General features: G+C 44.4%; 1 protein-coding gene across 1 annotated transcript; it reads left to right on the top strand.

The window, feature by feature from the left end:
* The first annotated feature begins 2,594 nt into the window (after nt 1-2,594).
* On the top strand, nt 2,595-3,666 carry olig1 (oligodendrocyte transcription factor 1). Its single transcript, XM_061793278.1, has one exon. The coding sequence runs from the start codon at nt 2,686-2,688 to the stop codon at nt 3,427-3,429; it is 744 nt and encodes a 247-aa protein (XP_061649262.1). The 5' UTR covers nt 2,595-2,685; the 3' UTR covers nt 3,430-3,666.
* Nucleotides 3,667-20,488: the final 16,822 nt, after the last annotated feature.

Below are 20,488 nucleotides of genomic sequence, written 5' to 3'. Positions count from 1 at the left end.
TAAACCTCAGAGGGGTCCGTCAGCTCACCGCTGAGCCGCCGAGATGGCTGCTTCGTGCGCTTGTCTTGTGACACTTTGATCCAAAAGTTGACTTGATACTCTTGTTGCTGATGCTAATGTTAGCATGATACCCGAGGCACTGGTTTATGCTAATGCTAAGTGCTAAAAAGTTGTCCTTGGGTTCGGTGCAAGAAGAGATATTGTGTCAAACACTGGCTAGCATCAAGTGTTAGATTAGCTTTTAGCCTCCTTAAATGATAACCGATTAGCCTCAGGAAAGTCTTTCGGTGTTCTGGAACATTGTGCAGATTCTGGAATAATTTGGGTGTGGAATGTTGAGCTGCTTCTGGAACATTCTGTTGGTCCTGAACTGTTGTGGAACATGTTGCTTGTGGAATGCTGTGCTGTTGTGGAACATTGACCTGCTGCAAACAATTGTGTGTGTCTGTGTGTGCGTGAGTGAGAATGTTGAGTGTGTTTCCCAGCATGAAGAAAGCTTGAGTGAGCATCAGATGATTGATGTTGTGTTGAAAGGAGAAAAATCCTTTGGCCATTCATGAGTGAGAAAGACAAGGCGGACAAGAAAGATTAAACAGGATTAAACATCAAACGGGTGTTGGGGGGCGTGGCCACGACCTCCACTTGTCCCTCTGGACGTTCATTTGGGAAGTCCACTGGCGTGTGCGCCGAAACGAGTCGCCTAACGTGATGGGACCGTGTTTCCGTGCGGCGCGACCGAGCGTGCGTTCACAGGGGAACTCGGTGGGCGACACATGCCGGAGTTCCCAAAGCATGCTGGGAAACTCTAAAGAGAACTTTTAGCTGATTGGCTTACGCGTGTTAAGGTGTTAACAGCTTGTTGTCTTCTCATGTCTCATTTGTCTCATACACCTGCTTGGCTGCTGTTAGCAACTCATTAGCCACTGCTAGCTTTGTGTGTGCGTGTGTGTGTGTGTGTGTGTTCGCGTGGGTGCAGGTATATGTGTATACGTGAGAGTGTAGGTGTTTCTGTTTGTTTTCTTGTCTGTTTTCACATGCGTGTATGAGTGCAGGAGTGTGTGTTAGTTTGTGTGTGTGTGTGTGCACGTGTGTTTTTGTATGTGTCTGTTTGTGTGTTTGTGCATGTGTGTCTGTGAAAGTGGAAATGTGTCTCTTTATTTGTCTGTTTTTGTGTCCTTGTGTGTGTGTGTGTGTGTGCGTGCATGTGTGAGTGCATGAGCGTGTGTGTGTGTGTTGAACAGAAGTAAGAATTGTTCTAGGGCGTCACCATGGTGATCAAGGATGGATTGACCCCAGTCATTTCCTGTCACCGTGACAACAGGAAAAGATGGGACAGTCGAGTCTTTTAGTGTGCAGGTGCACGCGTGCTATTGGTCCAAATGGACACTGCCCCCCTTCATAAAGGCTGGAAGCTGGGCGGCGGATACGGCGGCGCCCATCCCGCTCACGAGGGACACCAGCTTCTTTATTTGGACCCCCACCACATGGCCTCCCCCAAGCAGGTGTCCTTTTTTTCCCGTCCGCCGGATCCAACGTTAGCATCCCGTCTCCTTCACGTTCATTGTTGACACACACGCGTGTGCACATGCGCGCCGCCCTGCAGGTGGCGGTCCTTCCTGTCGTCCATTCTCTCTCTTGACTTCCTGTGCGGTTGTCCTTCTGTTGCAAACAAGTCGCCTTCTGTTTGGAGTCGGACCCTCCAGTTCTTCTGCCTCACATGGGACCCTCGCATTGGGGGGGGAGCCAATGTTTTGGGGGCGGGTTAATTGTTGGGTGACGGTGAGTGCCAATGCCACTGTTGTATTTTGGGGGGGTTGCGGGGGTCATGAATGCAACATTTGAGACTGCCCAAACATGTAAATCTTCACCTGAGCTAGCCATCAATCAGCGTGTTGTCCCAGGAAAGTACCAAGGAACCAGGAAGGGGTGGGGCGTCGAGGTGGGGTTGGGTATGGAGTTGGGGGGCAGTCAGCAGAAGCCCATCTGCCAAAGACGATGTGATGTGAGACGTTTTGATGCATCAAAAGCTATGCTGATTATTTTTATTTGTGCTACAAACATTTGAGGCAATGAGAAGAATGGGGCTGCCTGCACCGGGAGCAACTGGGGAAAGGGGCGAACCAGCAGAGGGGGTGGGGTCAGGGGGCTGCCAGTGATGCCACTAGAAGCCTGTCTACCCAAGACAATGTTATGTGAGACCAGGTGTCAAAAGCTATTTCAATGACTCATTTGTACTACATGCAAGCATTTCAGCAAACAGATTGCCCCCCCCCCCAGTTGCTCTGATACTCTAGGACACCAGGAAGCCACGTAGCGTCCCTCCAGCAACCAGTCTAGCTTTCCTTAGTCTATGTTTCTTAAAACCTGATCCCCCCCGCAGATAAGCTGCCGCCCAGTTTGGGATTGGGAGTTCTGAACAAGAAGACATGTTTCAGCAAAGTAACATTGACGAAATGGTGAACGAGAGTTTGTCGGGGAGGAGCTGCTCTGAGGAGGGGGGTTGATGTGGGGGTTCTGGGGTGGGGGCTGGTCATTTAGCTCCCTTTCCAGCATGTGGTGCATCACTTTCAAAGCCCTCAGCGTGGAGTGAGAAGGTCCCCCTAGGAGCAAGAGGAGATGAAGATTTAAAGTCCTCTTTTTATAATTTTTTAACAAGATATTTTTTCGCTGGGAGTCAATTTGAAGATGAACGTTTTAAGCAACCCGATGCTTAGAACACCCCAGGAGCCCTGCTGTGGACCTGCCTCAATGCAGGACCTGACTTCCTGCCCCTCTGCGTTCGGCACTCACATCCACCCACCACCTGCGCTGGGCCTCCAGAGTGGTTCCAGGGGGTGCTCCTCCAAGGCGGCGCGGGAACTGAGCGCCGAGGAGCAGCAGGAGTTGAGGAGGAAGATCAATAGCCGCGAGAGAAAGCGGATGCAGGACCTCAACGTGGCCATGGATGCCCTGAGGGAGGTAATGGTCCCCTACGCCTCCTCCGCCCCCGCCTCGGTCCCCCCCCACCCTGCAGGCGCCCCTCCCGGACGCCGGCTCTCCAAGATCTCCACACTGGTGTTGGCGCGGAACTACATCCTGCTGCTGGGCTCGTCCTTGCAGGAGATGCGGCGGCTGCTGGGCGAGCTGAGCGTGGGTGCGGGGCCCGGCCCCCGGCTGCTGCTGACAGGGGGCTGGCCCTTAATCTCGGCCCCCGGTCAGCTCCTCCTCACCCAGGAGTCCTTCCTGACCTCGGCCACCTCTCCGCCCTCGTCCTCTTCCTCACCCATCGCCCTCAAGTGTCCCTTGCTGTCTCCCGGTCCCATGGAGGCCCCGCTTACACCCATGCAGTGGGGCCTGGGGCCACCCTCGGGGCTGCCTTTGTGCCCCTGCGGCATGTGCAGACTTCCCAGGTTCGGCCACCCGGCCCCACCTCCCAGATTCCCAAAGTGACACCTGGAAGGTGACTGACATTGCTGGTGATGTTTCATGAAGAACAAGAATCAATAAATGAAGAAATGGATGAATTTGGTACTATTGTGATGAAATAAAGATGACTTAGCCTGCTAATGCTAGTTGATGCTAACAAAGATGCTAACTATGGAGGTAAAAATTTTGGATGAGCTAACAAACAAACAGGCGTTGTCTTTGGTCTGCGCCAACCAGACGTCCACCCATCTCTTGCCGCTCCCCCCCCCCCTCCCACCAGGGTTCGCCCCCCTCTCACCGGGGCCCCTGAGCATGAAAAGATCAAAGGTGTGTGTTGTAATGACACCTTTTGATTCTTTGCTCTTTCTCCTGGTTACAATATGTTCAAACGGACAGAAAATGTGCTACTGCCCACCGCCCGCCCGCCTGCCGCCGCCCCGAGAGGCGCGGTGGTCCTGATGGGGTCCTGTGAAACCCGGCCAGCACTTTGTGAGGATTACATGCGTGAAAAGAGTGAGCGCTGTTAGCGTGAGGCGCACAAAGGAGGCGCTGGACGCAATTAAGTGAGATTACGCCAAATAAGGATGAGGGGGCGGGGCTTCATCAAAGTCAGTTGCTCCATCTTGTCCTGATCATTTGCATAAAGCTGCTTTGTGTGGGATTAGCTACCTTGCTATTTTGTCCACTCGGCTACCTTTTGGGGGAACCTTGTTAACCCCCCACCCCCCTCCATCTTGAGTGCCCCCTAAGAGGGTGTCTCTTTCTGCTGACTGCTGGTCTCATTGTTGCGGCGTCATGGGGGTCCGCTCGCGCTTTGTCTCTGCACTTTAACTCATCTCCCGCTTTCACGCACACTCACACATCTCAGACGCCCACACCCCCCCACACTCACTCTGACATGCACACATCTCAGACGCACACACACACACACACACATATATGTGCACACATCAGACGGAGCGACTAACTTTTTCTGGGTCTTAATTCAGTTTCTACCTTCATCAGCATTATTTCTATTTTTTTTTCCAATGAAGAGTGTCAATTAAGGTCTAAATAAAAAATGAAACTACACGACTATTCCTCTCTGGCCTCTATTTGACTGTAAGCATCATTTTTTTTTAAATGTAAGAGGGACAACTATGGCCACACCATTTGAACACAAAAGATGCATTTGAACGGCACTTTTAAGTAATGTAGTGGAGTCGAAAGTACAAAGTCTCGCAAAAATAAATCGCTCTTGTACTCTATACAGTCAGGTCCATGAATACTGGAACATGGGGACAATTTTCATCTTTTATGCTCTAAACACCACCACAAAGGATTTGAAATGAAACAAACAAGATGTGCATTAACTGCAGACTGTCAGCTTTAATTTGAGGGTATTTACATCCAGATCAGATGAACGGTGTAAGTATTACAACAGTTTGTACATACAATATGCATCTCACTTTGCTTTTCAAGGGACCAAAAGTAATGTGACAAATTAACAATCATAAATAAAATTTTCACTTTTCAATATTTGGTTGCAAATTCTTTGCAGTCAATGACAGCCTGAAGTGTGGAACGCATAGACATCCCCAGACGGTGAATTTCATCCCTGGTGATCCTCTGCCAGGCCTTAACTGCAACTGCCTTCAGTTCCTGCTTGTTCTTTGGGCATTTTCTCTTCAGTTATGTCTTCAGCAGGTGAAATGCATGCTCGATCGGATTCAGATCAGGTGATTGACTTGGCCATTGCATAACATTCCACTTCTTTGCCCTAAAAAAGTTTTTAGCTGCTTTTGCAGTATGTTTTGGGTAAATCTGTGAAGTGTAGTCCAATGAGTTCTGAAGCATTTGGCTGAATATGAGCAGATAATAATACCCGAAATACTTCATAATTCATCCTGCTCCTTTTGTCCGCAGTTACATCGTCAATAAATACGATCCAGCCAGTTCAATTGGTATCCATACATGGCAAACTGGCCGTGGAACAGGTGAGCAGCTGTTACTTTTGGTCCCTTCAAAAGTAGGAAGCACATATACAAACCGTTGTAATTCCTACTGCGCTCACCTAATTTGGATCGAAAAACACTCAAATTAAAGTTGAGGGCTAAACTTCAAACCCTGTACAGAGGCGCTACAGAGGTTAGCTAAAAGTGAAAAGTGTGTCAGTATAAATTCAGTCCAAAGTACAGTCAATATTGTATGGAGGTAAAATGGACAGTACATGAAAGAAGGTCAACTAAAACATATAATACATGTTTTTCAATAATGTTTAAAAATATGTTTGGGGAAAAAAGTTGTATATTTTCTGGGAAAAAATATTTTGAAAAAAGTATTATTAAAAAAAGAATATTTTTGAAAAAAGGTAATATATTTGAAATAAAGATGTGTATTTCAGGAATTTGTATTTATATTTTTGAAAAAAGCTGTATATTTCCAAAAAGCATTGTATTTTTGAGGAAAAATAATTTATTTTTGAAAAAAAGTGTATTCATGGGAAATATTTATATTTATATTTCTGAAATATTTTTTATATTTAAAAATCAATGTTTTTTTTTCAGAATGGTGTTACAGAAAGACCACAAAAACATGCAGTTTTTCAGTCAATAAAACTTAAACTGTTAAGAGGAAAGAAATGCATATACTGTAGGTGAGTTCACTAATATAAATTCAATTTGTAAATAGGTAACGCTTGAAGGTCTAATCTTATGTTTTCAACGTTAATTTGGACATTTTTGCCAGCTAACATTAGCATGAGTGCTACTGAGTTTTTTTTTTCCATCTTTACTATTCAATCTTTATATTTCCAGGTAAGGCAATTGAGAACAGATTCTCATTTTCAATGCCGACCTCACTGCAGACAACAGAGTAAAACAAAGCACAATAATAGCAAATGCAAGCAAATAAAATAAATACAAATGGGATGAACGAGGTGAATTTTATTATATGTTGTAGAGGGTTGCAGTCATTTGGGGCAGAAAATTGAAAAGACGATCGACGAAAAGTAGTGCAGACTTTGGGAACAAAGTGGTTAATACAACTGCTGGAATGGGGAGTGCGGGTGGTGGTATGCATGGTGAGCAGAGAGCAAGGATAGGGTGGGGTCTTGCCAAATAATGAAATTACATTAATTAAAGGTTACCTACAAGTGAAAATTGAGCCAGAATGAAAATTCCTTAAAGCTAAAGTCATTCTTGTATCTTAATTGAAATTCCTTGATTGCTCCACCAAATGAAGTTTTTTCCATCTGAATCTGAAAAAGTGCGTCGCTGTGGTAATAACCCTGGGTCCTCGGCGTAACCTTCGAACCCTACACGGCCTTAGGAGAACAAGAAGGAATTCGTGTTAACTCGTCACAGAAACACACACGTGACACAAAAGTGTGTGAGTGTGTGTGTGTGTGTGGTTCGGTGTTAATTGAGTGGTTTGGCAGGCAACCTTGTCGGACGCCGCCCTCCATGTGGGGAGTCTGGTTGGGGGGCCGCCCACCACCATTGTGTGCCCACCGATGCTTCACTTTGTCAACATCAAGTGTGCATCAACGCACACACATACACACACACACACCCGCACACACACAGGTAGTCACAAACACACGAATGCACACACATCTTTAAAAACATCATTCAGACGTAATTTAAAAAATACACATCCTATAAATGCTATTGTCATGTCTTTTTCTCAGTGCATTGATAGTTTTCTATGAATTCCTTTTGAGGGCAATTAAAATCACAGTTGGTCAACAAAGAAAGGAAACAATTACTGAAATATTATATTTTTAAAAATATACATGCAAACACATTCTTAAATTTTATGAAATGATTCTTATTTTTTAATAAAACACAAGAAGTGATGTGTTTTAATTTTGCTTTGATAGTGTTCTAATAATTCACTCAATGATTTCATTTTTTAAAAAGGATTTTTTTAATCCACCCTTATGTACATAAATTCCACAAAATGTCTATAAATATACAAGCAAATTTTCTTTATATTTATAAATGCTTCCCATAGTTTTCAATTATTTTTAACGAAAAAACAAACTAAAGAATTATTGGAGTGCACAATATGATGTACACTTGTTTTCATGTTTTGATATAATGGCATAATTCATTTGATGAAATCCTTTTATATTTTACATACTGAAACAAGGACTAAATAAGGATCTTTACACAAAGACAAAGAAAAAAGAAAACGATTTACCATAACAATAATAAAAACATTATTTTTTTCATAAATAATACCCATTTTTATATTTTATACATGTATTTGTTGAGTGTGCTGTGAGAAATATTTTATAATAAATAAATAAATAAATAAATAAAAACAGGACCAAAATATGTTCCTTTGAAGTCAAGATATAATTCAAGAAGTTTAAATATGACCCTTGGAAAGAAATAATGCTTTTAAAAATATAATGCAAAAATATATTTAAATTAAAAATATAAAATAATAGAGGGTCTATAAGAAAAGTAAAACTATAAAACTATTAACAATATAAAATAGATGCATTTTAAAAAATCCAAGCTGCAATGAAAAATTACAATAAATGAACAACAATAAAAAAATGTATCTATCAAATCTATAAGTAAAACAATTAACAAATGAAATATAGATTCATAAATTAATAAAATGTTATTTACAGTATATATTAAGGGGTAAATGGGAAAAATGCGACAATAAAAATTATTAAATGAAAAATCTACTGTTTATTAATATGAAAACTAATAAAGAGAAAATCATTTCAACACATCCTGTCGTCACGGCAACACTCGGTTGTTGTGGACCATCTCGAGACTCGGGTGAGGTCACAAGTTAGCCGTTGCCGTGACGACGCCCAACCCGCCTACTTGAGGGTGAGTTCAAAGTTCAACTATGTGTCAACTCAAACACATCGTGATGTCATCACTTGTGACGACATTATCATCCTGAGCCACAAAAGTACTATTGCCTTTGTCCACACACACACACACACACACACACACACACACACACACACACACACACACACACACACACACACACACACAGAATGTAACAGTCCCCTCACACGCACGTACACACACACGCACGCACGCACACAGACACACAGTACAGCAGTTCTCTTTTGCTCACACACCCGCAACCAAGCACACACGCAAACAGACACACAGAGAATTTTCTTTCTGTTTTTCTTAGTTATTTTATTAATAATTTATTTATTTATTTTTTTTGGGGTGGCGCATAAGAAAACCACACAAACACACTTTTCCTTCTGGACCCATCTGATCCATCCATCTGCTCTCACACACACGAACACACAAACACGCGTACACACACACACACACACACACACACGCACGCACTTACACACAAGTCAAGGGCAAAGTGGAAGGTCTATGTGAATGTGTGTGTGTGTTGTAAACTTGGTATTTTGAAGTGTATGTGCGTGTCAGATCTGGATCTGGGCCACAAGATTTCTGTGTGTGTCCCTGAGGCCTACACACACAAACTTGTTCCATAGTCTTTATGCTGACCAGCAGAAAGTCAACACGTCAAGCCAAGGACACTGAGTTTGTGTGCACGTGTGTTTGTGTGTCCTCCAGGAGCATGGGGGCGGGTCAACATTTGAGGCAGAGCAGAATATGAGCACTGCTTTCCTGTGATGTCATCAGGTGAGTGTGTGTGTGTGTGTGTGCAGGTGTCCTGGCGGCTCCTCATTAGCATACATTAGCATGTGTCAAAATCTTCCCGGGCGTCTTCACTTCCTGGACTGGTGCCCGCTCACGTGTATGTGTGGATGGCCCGGGCGTGCACGTGACCAGCCTACTAAGTTAACCCACACACGCAGACACACAGACACACACACACAAATAAACAAACATTTGATATTTAAATATTAAAATGTACAACCAAACCATACATTTCTTCTAGCCAGTGTGCTAGCAAAAATGCTAACATAGAATGCAAAACACCAGATGGGCTAACAGAAATTGAAAATGTATTGCTCTCTTTGACGATGCAATGTTAATGGGTTAACAATCATTACTTTTTTTGTTTTTTTTGTTATCTGAAAAGCCACGCCGTCAAGGTGAGTGACTGGTTACCACATCTGCCTCACAGTTCTGGAGACCGGGGTTCAATCCCCGGCCCCGCCTGTGTGGAGTTTGCATGTTCTGCCTGTGCCTGCATGGGTTTTCTCCGGGCACTCCGGTTTCCTCCCACATCCCAAAAACATGCGTGGTAGGTTGATTGAGGATTCTTGCTGTTAATTACACTGCCTGTCTTCCAGTAGAGCTCAGTGCTGTGCAGCACATTGTGGCACAACGTGGTACTACAATTACGGCATTTAACTTTTGGGACTTGCTTGTATACTGTAAAAACTCTTAGTGTTCCACATTTGAAAAAAATGAGAACATATCAGAAAACATAAAAGATAGGAAGGTTGATTTTGGTGGGGAGAGTTCGAGCTACAGTTTCATGGACCTGTTGTGTGTGTGTTAAAACAAAAGAAAGTCCAATGATTTGCTGTACTGAGGACGAGACATAGTGTAGCATCACCTTTTGAGTTTTGCATTGTTGCTAATACGGGTGTAACGATTCGTTTTAACAATCATTCAATTTGTATCACGATTCGGATGGTTGCAGATTCAATTCAAGGACGGTATCGGTTCATCTGGAGCAAGTGTGTCAAACTCATTTTTGTCACGGGCCACATCGCAGTTATTACAGTATACACCACACATTGATGAATAACCAGTTTTGAAATCAGAAGCCTACATCAAATGATGTGGCGGGCCGGATCTGGCCCCCGGGCCACCAGTTTGACTGTGATCTTGAGCGATACGATCCGAAACGATTCAGTGGGTTGGAATCAATTCAGTCAGTGTGACTAATATAAAATAAATTAAAAAAAATTATTAAGGAATTAAATACAGTTCCTAAATTCCTGCTGTTCCTTGTAAGCAAATTAAGACCATTTTAAATTGATTTATGTCATCCTGGAGGCCAACTTAACAAGCACAGATCTATGCAGTTGGATTGTGGGGATGTAAATCGATATATAGACATATAGACATATAGATAGGCCTATAGTGAATAAATCGTTACCCCTGGTTGCTACAGAAATTGAAGGTGACTCCATAGTCTCTCCTCCCGCTCTTTCTGTCCTCTGGGTCTCGTTCTGTCTAGGAGGCTCAGCTCAGCAGTCAAGAGTAGACGCCAACAACTCGGCCCCCCGCCAGGTGCCGGCCGGCGGCCCCCCGCGGGGCTAAACAGACGCATGTTTACCGAGCCTGTGTCGTCGTTCCGGGAGTCTTGTCGCGCTCACACTGTGCGACACGCCAGCACTTAGCCTCGGCACACGCCACATGCTAATGCTCAGATATAGCGCCACCATGTTTAATGATGATTGAAATTAGGAGAAGAAGTCCATCTGGACCACGTCGCGGTGCGTCACAGGCAGTGTGTGGACTGGGGCTTCATGGTGCTGTGGCCGCTTTAGAGCGCCTCGTTGTTGCGGCATGGAAGATCCCCGCAACGACCCCAATGGGCTATATTGCAGCCACCAGGGGCTTTAAATAGTTTCGCAGCTCAAACATTGTAGGGATGTGTAGGCATAAGAAAGATTCAAGACGAAATAGCATTCTTTATTCCAGGTCGTAGTAGTGGTATTTGTTGTTCTTGTGACAGTGAAAATAAAGCTCTGTTTTATTGTATCATATTCTATTGTATTCTGCTGAGGGTGGCGTGGTTTCAGGGCAAGCCCACATGTTCCAGAGCTGAGAGAATGCCGTACCTTTTCACCATTTTCAACCCTAATTTGATTCAATTTAAGGGTTAGTGAGGGATTAGGATTGTCTGTACTCTGACTCATCCTTGTTGGTGATCTGTGCCACTGCCGCTTTGTCGTCCACAATATCAATATGCCTTGATGACATGAAAACTAACACAAATGCATCTCAGTGTCTTCAGGGTTAATTTTTTGGGGGGGTTCTTTTCCAAAGGGTTCTTCCGGCACTCGTGCTGTCTTGCTCGTTAATGCCACTGGAGAGAGCATCATTACGTTGCTACAATAGACCAGAGGGATCTGTGAGCTGTAGTGCCAGGATGAGGCAGCCATTTTGCATTCACACAGTAGCAGACAGCCAAATAAATGGTGTTATTTGTGAGATATGAATGAATGTGTGTGATTTTGTGAATGTGTCGGAAGTTTTGCATCTCTACTGTTATTATGATGGGGTAAAGACAAGAGTGTAATGGGTTTAATGAGTAGTTAGCGGAGATAGGACCAAGTCATTGCTTTCCAAGTCACAAGTAAGTCTCAAGTGTTTGCCCTCAAGTCCCGAGTTAAGTCCCAAGTCGAGACATGGAAGTTGCGAGCCAATTCGCAAGTCCTACACTTTGAGTTTTTTAAGTCAGTTAACCAACAAAATAAAAATATATTTGAATATATACAGTATAATAGTTATATTTAATTAATATTGATATATTACAACTGGTCAGCACATCCGCCTCACAGTTCTGAGGACCGGGGTTCAATCCCCGGCCCCGCCTGTGTGGAGTTTGCTTGTTCTCCCCGTGCCTGCGTGGGTTTTCTCCGGGCACTCCGGTTTCCTCCCACACCCCAAAAACATGCATGAATTGAAGACTCTAAATTGCCCGTAGGTGTGAATGTGAGTGCGAATGGTAGTTTGTTTGTATGTGCCCTGCGATTGGCTGGCAACTAGTTCAGGGTGTACCCGGCCTCCTGCCCGATGATAGCTGGGATGGGCTCCAGCACGCCCGCGACCCGAGTGCTGAGTTAACAGTGGTTCTTTGAATGTATATCTTATTTAGCCGTCACATTGATTGCTGATTAATGTGTTTCTGTTTTTTTTTTTAATGAAAACTTTACTTTAGGTAGTGTGTAAAAGAATGACGTCTTGGTCAATTCCTCTATCAGAGCATGTCCAACAGGGCATTAAGTGTTAAAGGATACAAAGGTTTAACTATTTATTAGTGGCCTTGGAATGAGACAGTTTGACCTAATAAATAATCATTAGGACCTTCAGCATTATGTTGCCATTTCCCATGTATCTGTTATAAAACATTGAGTCACACATAAAGCTATAAACATTTTCAAAGTGTTGATTTCTCACTAATGATTGGCACGGCAGTTCTTTTGAGTGTACTGAATCATTCGAATCACTTCTTTAAAAAGATTCGTTCAAAACCGAATGTTGACCGAATCGTTCAGTTCTTTTTCACAAAATCATTCAAGTGCTTCCTCATTCAGTTAGTGATCCGTCCCTCAGGTTCACGCTCACTCAACAGGTCCACCGAAGGACTATGCGTTGTTGTTGCCATGTATTGTGAACTCGGCAAGGCGGGGCGATTTAAAAAAGTAAATAAATAAATAAAAAACCTAAATGATCATCTTCCTATCTCTCTCTCAGCCAGCGCTCGAAGAGCCGGCTTCTGTTGGGACTCGTGAACATGCGTGGAGCTGAATTCATTTGTTTGGTTGTTTGTTTCTATGTGTGAAATAATCCCAAACTTTGGATATTGTGTCTTTGACGCGCTACTTCCTCCTGGCTCCCGCTTATTGCTCGGCAGTAAGAGCCCCTGTGTAAAAATAATCATCGCAAAATCCTGCGATATAGCAAATAATCCCAGCTATAAACACAATAAAAACTATCTGTGATGTACTGAACTTGCAAAAAGAGAACCGCAATATAGCGAGGGACAACATTACAGTGTTACGGTTTTTGCATGTCAGGCTAATGGATGATAAAAGTTTGAGTTTGTGTTAGCACCTTTTGTAGGCCTAAATGACTACATCTCAGTGTTGTACCGCATGGAATGTTGTGTGTTGTGTCAGCTGTTGTTGTGAATTCTATAAAATGTTGAATTCATTTAATCCAGATGCATTATGAACCGCTAAAGGTGAAACTATAGATGGCCCCAAACTTAGGGTCCTGTGGGGGCTTTGAGTCGGCTCCGCCCTGTCCCCTCGCCGCAGAACACGTCTTCTTGTGTTGTCTTTATGTGTTTTGTACAATACACAACACAGACTGTGTCAATACTGCCTGACATCTTTTTGCTCTACACAAACGTGCACATTGTATGTGCGTGCGTGCGTGTGTGTGTGAGTGCGCACGTGTGTGTGACTGAATGCCTCCATTCTGCGCTGGTCTCAATGCGTGAGTATGCACGTGACACACACACACGCACGCACACATTTTCAGCAATGAGCTGTCCTGAGGCCTGATGGGAGTGGGCGTGGCCTGGCATCAGGAGTCATGATAACTAATTTCCCGCAGGAGGACACACACAGACAGGCACACACACAGTGGTGTTGTCACTGTGTCGTTTAATGAGGCGGCGAAGCTCCCAGTGGTTCATTTAGCAACTTGCCTCACACTGACATTTACACACAATTAGCACCTGCGTGTGTGTCTGTGAGTGTGTGTGAGAGAGAGAGAGAGCAGGTCATCAATTTCATGAGTTCAAATTGTGTACTGTTAACAGTTAATTCTGTTCGTATAGTGAGTGTTTGTTTAGGGTCCCACAACATCCGTACATTTTGAAAAAGATTCAGCCCCCAAGCTAAGCTTCACTCAGAAACACAAAATTTGGTGACGATATATATCATGAGTAGAGCCACAAAAAGGACACAGGAAGTCAGCCATTTTGGTTTGAAGTGGCCATTTTAAAATAATTTCCAGGTGTCCTTACAAAAAAGCTTGTCTTGGAGATTTGTTTCCAATTGCAATCAAATTGGAACCATACTAGACAAATGGACAATGCTGAATTGAATGTTTTTTTAAGTCTTCACCAGTCTGAGTTAGAAACATGACATTTGGTAGACAAGTCCATCATGAGTAGACCCACACAAAAGTTTCAAGAATCCATGGCCACAAAGACACAGGAAGTGCACCACTTTGGTTTGAAGCTGATGTTTTAAGGTCATTTCTGCCAATATCCAGAGATTTTGTCCAATTTCTATCACATACTATACCGATATAAATCACTAAACTGCGAAAAATGTTTGTGTTCATAATTGGTTAAGGGTGGAGCATGGTGGCAAAGTTTGACAACACACCATCAAACATGGCTAACAGACATGACTTCTCAAAATTCAGCCCCTGAAGTCTATAATGTTTGAAGTCTATCATGAGTAGACCCACAAAGAAGAAGTCTACCATTTTGCTTTGAAACAAACATTTTTGTGTCATTTTGCAGGTGTTCTTCAAAAACATTTGTTTTTAGATTTTGTCCAATTCATACCAAATTCAAAGATTGTAGAGTAGACAGCACTGATGGTGTAGTGGCGCACTCGCCTGACTTTCTTTCTGGGCAGCGTGGGATCAGTTCCCACTCAGTGACGGTGTGAATGTGAATGTGAGTGCGAATGGTTGTCCGTGTCTATATGTGCCCTGCGACTGACTGGCGACCAGTTCAGGGTGTAGTCCGCCTTTCGCCCGAAGTCAGCTGGGATAGGCTCGAGCACCCCGCGACCCTGACCAGGATAAGCGGTGTTGAAAATGGATGGATGGACTAGACAGATGGGCAACACTATATTGTGAAAATCTTCATCAAATATTGACAACTCGCACTCCACAAGGTCAGAACCAGACCAAAGTCGCAAGCGATGTCAAGCCTGTCCTGGAGTCACCCGACTTTTGGCATGTGATGTCATTCAGGTTGCATCATGCAGTGCCCCCCACCACCACTGCAACTGGTGCCAGTCAGCACGTCCAGCTGCGATACACAAAACAACAAAGAAACGCTTGTGTAGCCAGCATGCCGTCACTGAGTGTGTTTGTTTGTTACTCAGCTGTGTTTGTTATTATTTTATAATTAATACAATATGTCAAAATATTAGGAACAGCTGGCGATGGGCTGCAGAATCAAACATTTTTCAGTTTGATGTTGGCGTGTGTCAGGTAACCTCACATATGTCTTGTTGTCACAAGGTGCGCTCCCCCACTGACCCCCGTGGACGCCCCGCAGGCCCCCCAACACCCAGCCCGCAGCCCCGCCCGGCCCCTCCCTCACGACACCTGATCAGGTCTCGGGAGTTTGTGCAACCTCATTAGAATTTTTTTTTCGTGTTTGTTAATTGTGTCCTTTTACACCAGCTGCCCCCCTCCCCTTGCTGCCTGGCCTCCTCCCTTGCTACTACCCCCCCCCCCCCCCCCCCCCCCCCCACATAAACACACACACTGCTCCCTAACAGCCACTAATTGTCATCATAAGGAAGCGAGGCCTGTCACAACTGGAGAACAGCCTGCAAAAATACACTGTGTATTGTGTGTTCAGTTTGTGTGCAGTCTAGAGACTCTCTCTCACACACCCATACACACACACAGACAAATACATGTGCGCACGCACACACACACACACACACACACAGGGGTCCCAAAACTGTTCTTAGGTACCCCAGGGGGCCCAGAAAGGATCAAGGCAATGTGCAAGTGTCGCTAATGACGAACTCACTGAACGGGAGATGAAAACCTCGACCACGGAAAAGTCCAAACCTTGCCACTCTGGCTGAATGTCTAAGTTGAACTAACAATAAAATCTCAGCGCATTGAATCGATCGCAACTGGACTGTTCTGGTTGTCACCTCTCATCTGAGCAGTCTTTATCAGTTCATGCAAGGCTCGATAGGACACCACTAGGCTGCTCGGATGACAGGCGAAACCTCTTCCTAGACAACCAGAACAGTCCAGTTGCGATCGATTCAATGCCCTGAAAATAAAATGACCTGAATGAATGACAATGTACACAGGAAACAAACAATAAACAACAATAATAACAGAACTATAGGTCAAGTTACAAAGTGAATAATTAGGCAAAAATGGCATCCATGGCAGAGTTCTAAGGCAAAAACCACTGCTGACCAAAAAGAACATACAGTCCCCTCCAAAAGTATTGGAGTAGCAAGATCAATTCCCTTGTTTTTGTTGTATACTGAAGATATTTGGGCTTCAGATCAAAACATGAATAAGAGACACAAGTTCAGAATTCCAGCTTTTATTTCATGGCATTTACACCAAGATGTGTTAAACAATTTAGGACAGAGCATCTTTTGTTTGAACCCACCCAAAAATATTGGCACATGTGACTGATGGGTGTTTCTAGATGCTCAGATGTTGCCTTTTAGATTGATTGCTTAAACAGATAGTGCTTGTTTTTGGCTTTGGGTTTCACCTGTGAAAACTCCATTTTCTGTTGAAACATGAAGACCAGAGAGCTGTCTATGGGTGAAAAGCAAACCATTTTGAAGCTGAGAGAAGAGGGAAAATCCATCAGAGGTATTGCACAAACATTGGGCATAGCCAATACAACAATTTGGAATGTCCTGAAAAAGAAAGAAACTACTGGTGTACTGAGCAACAGATGTCAAACACGTCGGCCAAGGGTATCAACTGCAGTTGATGACAGAAATTTTGTGAGAGCTGTGAAGAAACACCCAAAGACAACAGTCAGTGACATCACTGCCACCCTCCACAGGGCAGGGGTGAAGGTATCACAATCCACTGTTCGAAGAAGACTTCAAGAGAAGAAATATACAGGCCATACCACATGATGAAACCCACTAAGCAGCAAAAAGAATCGGAAGGCCAGAGTGGATTTTGCAAAGAAGTACAGAGATGAGCCACAAAGGTTTTGGAACAAAGTTTTATGGACTGATGAGACCTAGATTAACCTCAACCAAAGTGATGGAAAGGCAAAAGTACAGAGAAGGAAAGGATCTGCTCATGATCCAAAATACACAAGCTCTTCTGTGAAGCATGGTGGAGGTAATGTCATGGCTTGGGCTTGCAGGGCTGCTTCTGGAACGGGCTCACTAGTCTTTATGGATAATGTAACTCATGATGGTAGCAGCAGAATCATCCATCCATCCATTTTTTGAGCCGCTTCTCCTCACTAGGGTTGCGGGCGTGCTGGAGCCTATCCCATCTATCATCGGGCAGGAGGCAGGGCACACCCTGAACTGGTTGCCAGCCAATTGCAGGGCACATACAAACAAACAACCATTCACACTCACATTCACACCTACGGGCAATTTAGAGTTTCCAATTCATGCATGTTTTTGGGATGTGGGAGGAAACCGGAGTGCCCGGAGAAAACCCACGCAGGCACGGGGAGAACATGCAAACTCCACACAGGCGGGGCAAGAGATAGAACCTGGGTCCTCAGAACTGTGAGGCTGACGCTCTAACCAGTCGTCCACCGTGCCACCCAGCAGAATCAATTCTACAAAACCATTTTGTCTGGCAATTCGCAGAAAAATGCATCCAAACTAATCGGGAGAAGCTTCATGCAACAAGACAATGACCCAAAACACACTGCCAACACAACAAAGGACTTCATCAGGGGGAAAAAAGTGGAAGTTCTTAGACTCGCCAAGTCAATCACCGGACCTTAACCCAATAGAGTATGCATTTTACCTCCTGAAGAGGAGACTGAAGGGAGAAACAAACAAGAACTGAAAGACGTTCCAGTAAAGGCCTAGAAAAGCATTTCAAATGAAGGGGTACATCCTGAACTGGTCGCCAGCCAATCGCAGGGCACATATAAACAAACAACCATTCGCGCACACATTCACACCTAAGGGCAATTTAGAGTCTTCAGTCAACCTACCACGCATGTTTTTGGGATGTGGGAGGAAACCGGAGTACCCGGAGAAATCTCACGCAGGCACGGGGAGAACTTGCAAACTCCACACAGGCAAGGCCGGATTTGAACCTGGGTCCCCAGTGTTCCCTCATTTTTCGCAGTTAATGGAGACCAGAACCCCCTGAGAAAGGTCAAAAACCGCGAAGTAGGATTTCCCCCTCCCCAGAAATTTTCGTGGATATGTATGTGGGTACCAGAATGTTTAAAATATGGAAACAGTATTTATACTTTACATATTTGAGACAAAGATTACAACAGTACCCACATTTACTTAAATCTTTAATTATAAAACCTTATACAGTAATTAACATTCATCAACATTGCCTTCTGAGATGGGCGAAGAGGCTTGCGTTGGTGGCGGAGGAGAGGCTCTCACTTGACTCGTAGAGGCTTTAGGTTCACTCGGAGACTCTTCTGCAGCAGCATAACGATCCAAAACACACCAGCAAGTCAACTTCTGAATGGCTTAAAAAAACAAAATGAAGGTTTCGCGGTGGCATAGTCCGGACTTGAATCTAATTGAAATGCTGTGGCATGACCTTAAAAAGGCCGGTCATTCTCGAAAACACTCCAGTGTTGCTGAATTAAAACAAATCTGCAAGGATGGGCCAAAATGTCTCCACAGAGATGTACAAAACTCATTGCCAGTTACAGAAAACGCTTGATTTCCGAATTTTTGCTAAACCAGTTAGTTTAGGGAGCAATTACTTTTGCACACAGGGCCAGCTAGCTTTGAATTGTACTTTCCCCCTTAATAAATACAATTTATTAAATTAAATTTAAAAACTCCAATTTATGCTGACTTGGGTTATTTTTGTCTGATTTTTACATTTGTTTTAAACGAAGTGGTGAAATTATACAAAAAAAAAGATTTTGAGAAGGGGCAAACACCTTTTCACGGCACTGTATACAGTATAGTGTGTATGTGTGTGTGTGTGTGTGTTTATATCCGGTGTACTTATGTTGTGTTGCTGTGTTGGTCCCAGAGGCGGGAAGGTCATGTAGACTTTGCGCTTCATTTCTGACACAAGCTGCTTCTTCTTCTTCTTGGCACGTTCAACATAACATTGACAGCTCAGCCCCACCAGGACACACACACACACACACACACACACACACACACAGACACAACCATACACTGGGGAAAAGTTAAGGCAGTTTGCCAGCAAGCTGACGGAAATCAAAGAAAAGTAGAGGGGAGGAAAATGAAGACAACAAGAGTGGCCACCACCATCATCATCATCATCACTGATCCTGATCCTTCCTTGTCCTCGTTCTTGCCCCGGCACTTGACCTGGTCCGGCACTTGACCTGGTACTTGTTCTTGTTCTCGTCCTGCTCCCTGTCCTGGTCTAGGGCACAGTTTTTGGTCTTGTTCCTGCTCACTGCGGTCTTGTTCCTGTTTCAAGTACTTGTCTTGCTTCTTGTCCTTGTCATTGCCCTTGCCCTTGCGCTGGTCCTGGTACCTATCCTGCTCCTATTCGTCGTTGTTGACCTTGTCCTTGTCCTCGCCCTGCTCCTTGTCCTGGTCCGTGTCCCGTTCCAGGCTCTGGTCCCTACAGTTCCTGGTCCTACTTTGCAATCCTTGTCACAGTTGTTATGCTGTATCTGGTGCTCATCCTTGTATTGGTTCTGGTTCTTGTCATTGGTCCTGGTAATGTTCCAGTTCCTGGTTCTTGGACCACATTCGGTTTTGTTCCTTGTCCATCTACTGCTCTAGTACCCTAGTTCTGATACTGCTCCTAGTCATCGACCTTGTCCTAGACCTTGTCCTAGTCCTTGTCCTTACCTTCCTCCTTGTCCTGGTCTAGAGCACAGTTCTGGTCTTTTTCCTCCTCACTGATACAGGTTCTGGTCCCTCTGACTGTTCCTGGTCCTTCTTTACGGTGCTTGTCACAGTCCTGACTCTGTTCCTGGTACTTGTCATTGTCGTGCTTCTGGTCCTTGTCATTGTTTCTGGTCATGTTATAATCTCCGGTTCTTGGCTCAGTCTTGGTTCTGTTCCTGGTCCTTGTCCTGCATCTTTTCCCGGTCTTGGTTCTGGTACTGCTCACTGTTCCTGGCCCTGGTGCTGCTACTTTTGGAGCTTGTTTGATTTTATTTGTGGATCATCTTGTACCTACGTTAACTGTTGCTTCACAGCTTTGGAATATTGGGGGAAAAGTGTGCAAATGCTCCTTCTGCGTGTGTTTGTGTATGTGTCACATTCAGAACTAATGTTCTGTTCGAGTCCAATTACACAAGAAGGTCAGAGATTGTCTTTGTTACAGATGCTCCACTCGCCCACAAAAGAATGTCCATTGTTTTCCTGCTTCTGTGTGAGTGCATGTGTGCTGTCAGTTTGATGTGGGGCGCAAAGGTCACATGTGCGGGAGTGTTTTTGGCGGTCACCGGTCCAGAGGGGCGGCGGGCCGAGACCATCTGCTCAACAGAGCCAACGTTTACCTGC

This window comes from Phyllopteryx taeniolatus, chromosome 12 (genome assembly GCF_024500385.1).
Source record: "Phyllopteryx taeniolatus isolate TA_2022b chromosome 12, UOR_Ptae_1.2, whole genome shotgun sequence".
NCBI lineage: Eukaryota > Metazoa > Chordata > Actinopteri > Syngnathiformes > Syngnathidae > Phyllopteryx > Phyllopteryx taeniolatus.
The sequence above is the reverse complement of the archived record's forward strand: the minus strand, read 5'-3'. Positions and strand labels throughout refer to the sequence as shown.